Source organism: Cryptomeria japonica, chromosome 8, assembly GCF_030272615.1.
Source record: "Cryptomeria japonica chromosome 8, Sugi_1.0, whole genome shotgun sequence".
NCBI classification, from domain to species: Eukaryota; Viridiplantae; Streptophyta; class Pinopsida; order Cupressales; family Cupressaceae; genus Cryptomeria; species Cryptomeria japonica.
The window spans coordinates 731,963,256-731,968,306 of record NC_081412.1 but is presented as its reverse complement, the minus strand read 5'-3'; the positions used below and the strand labels follow the sequence as shown (position 1 = coordinate 731,968,306).

Below are 5,051 nucleotides of genomic sequence, written 5' to 3'. Positions count from 1 at the left end.
TATGAAAAATCATATAATCATTCCAAGAAAAGAAAATATATAAAGAAATAAAAGTGAAAAAGTGATGAAAGGTAAAAGAAATTCTTTTATTGATTTCTTGTTTTTTTTGAAAAAAATGCTCTCCTTCTCAAATCGTCTCCTCAAAAATTGGAAGTTGGATTGATTTCATTATTTTTAAAATTTCTTTGGTTGTGAATTAGATCACTAAGGGACAATTATTGGATTGCTTGCATTTAAATTGGTTGTTGGTGTCGAATGCTTATTTATTTCATTTACAATTTATCATTTTGGTTATGTTGTTAAAATGAATATAGAACACATTTAAATTTGGGCTTAAAATGAATCTATTGTGGTATAAAACATTCAATTTGACATTGGTTCTTGCATGATCTTCCATGGTCTATCTATTGAGTTTAAGGATTGTGAGTTGGTGAGAACTTGATCATTGTGGTTCTCTTCTTGTTTCAAGGACTAGTAAGGTACATTGGAAGTGTTTAATCTATCACTTGTGTGCTTGGAATTATTTTGGAGTCCCTTATAGGCCTCTCATCCCACGTGGAGCATCTCCTTTGTTGGTCAATGTGTTGAAGATTGGGTGGGGTTGTCCCTCCTAGCTCCTAGTTTTTTATCATTTGGGAGTTTGTTTGTGTTGTATTATTATTTTTGTGAGTCCTAAATTTTTTCCCTATGTATGAGGCCTACAAATGATCATATGTTCAAACTCCATCTAGGACTACAATGTATTATCAAGACCATAGTGCCAAAACAAGACTGCACCATAGATCAATGATTTTTTTACTGGCTAATATTTGTCAATAGACTATTTTTTAAAATTTGGGAATCAAAATTTGGCTAATAAGTTCAACTTTTAAGGTGACCCAAATTGCCACATTTTTACAAACATTCATTTTAGTGTTGTTTAAATCGCCAGAGAATTTATTTTATTAATTTTTTTAGCTCAAAGATTCACCACAATATTTGATACATGATTGGATCAAATTCGCCAACATTTTATAATTTATTGTAGAAATATAAATAAATTTTCTAATAATATTTCATAATTATTAGTTACTTTAGGGTTATATCAACAATCTTTAGTTGCCACCATTGATTTAAAATATAATCTAATGACTTTCATTGTATTCCATGACGTAAATTGGGCCTACAAGTTGTAATTCTCATGGGGGTTGAAATTTCTTTAGAATTGTTGACTTCAATGAAAATCAATTGTCTAAAAGCAATTTTTGGCCCCATGAGTATTACAAATTGTTGGTAACTTTTATCTAACAAAATACAAAAAGGGCTATTAGATTATTTTAAATTAATGGTAGAAACTAAACAAAGTAGAGTCTACCCCTTAAACTCATTAATGATTTCCACCTTTGGGCCTTTACTTTTCTATTAAAAAACTATTTTTTAAATGAAAGGATTTGCAAGGGTAATTAATGCATACTCTTATTATATTCCAAGATTCGCCAATATTTTCTATCAAAAAGAATTGATATAAAAAAATTCGCCAATAAAATAAAACTTTTCTTTAAAAAAACGAAAGTTTCGCCAATAAAAATTATTATTATTTTTATTCTAAATTCAATATTCGCCAAAATTTTATACAATTTTTTGAGAGGGGGTTTCTTGGTGTCTTAATGTCCTTTCTAGGCACTGTTATCCCTTGGCACACTAATGTCCTCTATTTCATCATATAGCAAGTTCTTTCAACTATTTTTTTGGGAAAAAAATGTATGTAAAAGTTGTTCCCCTTGACATGGTGAGTCTTCCTATGCTATGGCTTCATCCAAAAGTTTTATACAGAGTTATGGCACTTTTAGCATTAGGAAGCATGACATTGCTTGGAAAGGACCTATCCTCAATCCAGTTGTGGAGGGCTTGTACCTCAAAGTAAGGCTACCTCTTGTGAAGGTTTTTCCTTGTGTTTAGATGCATTTAAGGTTATTTTGAATGGATTGGAGGTGAATGTTACCCTCATCCTTCTTCTATTTCTAGAAATCGGTGGTTGGGTTGCATCCCCTACTGGAGGTGTGATAGCTCGTGGTTGTTCCACTATTTGTGTGGGGTTATCTTGGGTTTCATAAGAGTTTGTAAGATTATTTTTAGTATGGATTTGAGCTTGATGATTAAGTACTATTAATTTTTTTTTCGGCATTATATTTCTGTGGATATGGCTGCTACTGTTTCTCCTTATTTCCTCTGTGTGGTTTGTGTGGTGGCCTGTTCGGGGGGTGTTAAGGGAGAGAGATGTGAGGGATATGGTGAGTGTTGTCTTGATGGGATCTGTCAAGTGGTGGACAAATCACGTAGATGGGACGGGTAATGATTATGAAACCACAACTTCTATCAGTGAAGCACTACCAGGACAGCTTTTGTCAAAGTATCCAAAAATGTCACTCACTACTCAAGGAAACCGTTCTATGTGAAAACAGAGGTTGCGGTAACGGACTTCATCGAAAACGGAAACGTGGAAATGATATGCCATCGGTACCACACATCCTAAATTTAGTCAAATGATGTGTTAGAATATATGATTTTCTGTATACACATAGTTCCATTTGTGGTTTCAAAATTAGTTAAAACAAAGCTTCCCAACACGTCTCATCAAAGGAATGACATAGAAGAATCTGCTAAGTCTTCTCTACACCTGAAAATCACTATAAATACCCGTTCGCCATGTAAGCAAATCACAGACCTTTTTTTGTAGCAAAAATGGATGCCTTCCACAAGTTGTTGGTGGCTTTGTTTGCTGCCTGCACTTGTTTTGCAACTCTCACAAATGCCACAATCCGTAATCCCCCTCCTCCTCCTCCACCCCCTCCTCCTCCAAAGCCATACAACTCTCCTCCTCCACCCACTGATCTGCGATCACCATTTTCCCAGACTCTGTATACGAAGGCCCCTCCAAAGCCTTTTTCTCCTCCTCATCTAACTGACAAAGCCCCACTTCCACCTATTCATGAGATGTTTCCTCCAAAACGAATTACACTCAATTCTTTCCCAATCCACAGACCGTTCACTTCTCCTCATCCTCCTCCTAAGCCACCAAAAACCCCATTATCCCCTACAATCGATTCTCTATTTTATTCTATCCCAATGCACACTCGACCCACAACTTCTCCTTCTTCCAAGACACAAAAAGCTCCATTATCCACACCGCCCAACTACAGACCTCCAACCCCACATATGGTATTTAACCCTCAACCGCCTCATTCTTTCCCTGCAAACCCACCTCGAACGCCACCTTCACCTACGGTATTGAAGCCTCAACCTTTCCCACCTTTTCCTGAAGATCCACCTCCACAGTCCAAATCTCCAGTCTTCACACCACCTCCTCGTCGTTATAAGCCTCCTCCTCCTTCATATTAGCAAGACACCATTACAAGGTATGTCATTCATTGCAGGTTTGATTTTCAATCATCCATCATATTATTTTAGATGTTGTACATCGTAGCTTGTTCTTGGATTTATATTTGTATGATTTGGTATTGTATAACTACTATTATTTCTTCACTTCAATGTTTTTGTTTACTTATTGCAGGATGTCCAATTGCAATCTGGAAGATGAAGCAGATTAGTATAATAGCTATAGTAGGTTCAATAATACAATTATAGATGTTTAGCTTCAGTGTTTTGTAACCTATCAATTTCCTGCAACTCTTAAAACAGAATGTAGGTAGATCTTCTTTGGAGCTTCATGGTAGGATCTGTGAATCCTCAAGTTTTATGGTACATATTATATAATAAATAAAATATGTGTGTTTGTTATATTATGGTTTTTATTCTGGAACCATACAGCACGATCATCATATTCAGTTTCTTTAACTAGGCTTATTTGACAAGCAGTAAAACTATGTTTTCCTACAGTAATATTATAAGGCCTCATGAGCTCAATTTCAATTATTATGTTTTTCCTATGAGACATATTGATCTACCAAATTTGAATAAATGTTTTACATTCTTGATATTTTTTCCTCATAGTTTTTATTAAAAGAAAATTTATGTTAATTAAATTATAGAAAGATTTTAAACAGTAACTACAAGATGAAAATTAAGGAGTTCATTACAGATCCATCATTTTTAGAAGATAAAATCATTTATAAATTAACAAACCATAAAATTTAAATAAAAAGAATAATAATCAATCAAAGAGTTGAATAAACTAAATGAGAAGAAACAAAGACTCGCAGTCTTTACATTCCAACTCCAATCAACTTCATTAGAGCTTACACCGGATATAACAATTTCTTTTATATTTACAACAGATATAATTCACGTTAATTGCAGGCTTTGCTCTCATGATTTTTTAATACCAAATCCATTTCTTGCATTAATATGATTGTCTATTCCAAAGCAAGAGCATTGAACATTCCAACATCTCTCAATGTATGTTGCCTTGAAAGCTTTGCACTGAGTAATGTTTGTAATAGTTTGATTAATCTTTGCTGTGCACATTAGTCATAAACCATGAGTGGGCTGGCACATATATCTGGTCATAAATATCTGGTCATAAACCATGATTAATTGATATTTGAATGATTATTTTGGTTCTAGAATATGGACAGTACTATTTATATCAGTCTTAGTGCCCCTATTAAAGGGTTAAGATGTGCAATAAATTTTTCTTTCTTGGGGTAAGGAGGAAATTAGTAAATAAAGATAAATCGGCATGTCTTCAATTGGAATCTTGACTAGTGTAGGCACATGTGTTATTCATCTAAGAGCACAAAAATAATTAAGCTAACAAGAGAGGTGATAATGTATTGGTCATGTTGGCATCTTTTTTAGGTGTACAACTTTTAGTGGTCAAAAGGACACCCTTGTGGTGATTGATGTGTCAAGACACATGTCCTAATTCATATGTCACTAGTACATTTGGAGCAATTTTCTGATGAGCATTTCTGACGAGCTATGAGATTTCTTTTGTTTTGTCGGATTAATTTGTTTTCTTTTCAAAAATAACCCCGTGTTCGTCGGAATTCTGACGTGTTAAAATTTCACGTCGAAATTTGGACTAAAAACCGACGAACATTTTCGACTGT

General features: G+C 34.2%; 1 protein-coding gene across 1 annotated transcript; it reads left to right on the top strand.

The window, feature by feature from the left end:
• The first annotated feature begins 2,721 nt into the window (after nucleotides 1-2,721).
• LOC131028513 (protein TRACHEARY ELEMENT DIFFERENTIATION-RELATED 7A-like) lies at nucleotides 2,722-3,378 on the top strand. The gene has a single exon (XM_057958794.2). It carries the CDS (start codon nucleotides 2,722-2,724, stop codon nucleotides 3,376-3,378), a length of 657 nt encoding a protein of 218 aa, XP_057814777.2.
• The last annotated feature ends 1,673 nt before the right edge of the window (nucleotides 3,379-5,051 follow it).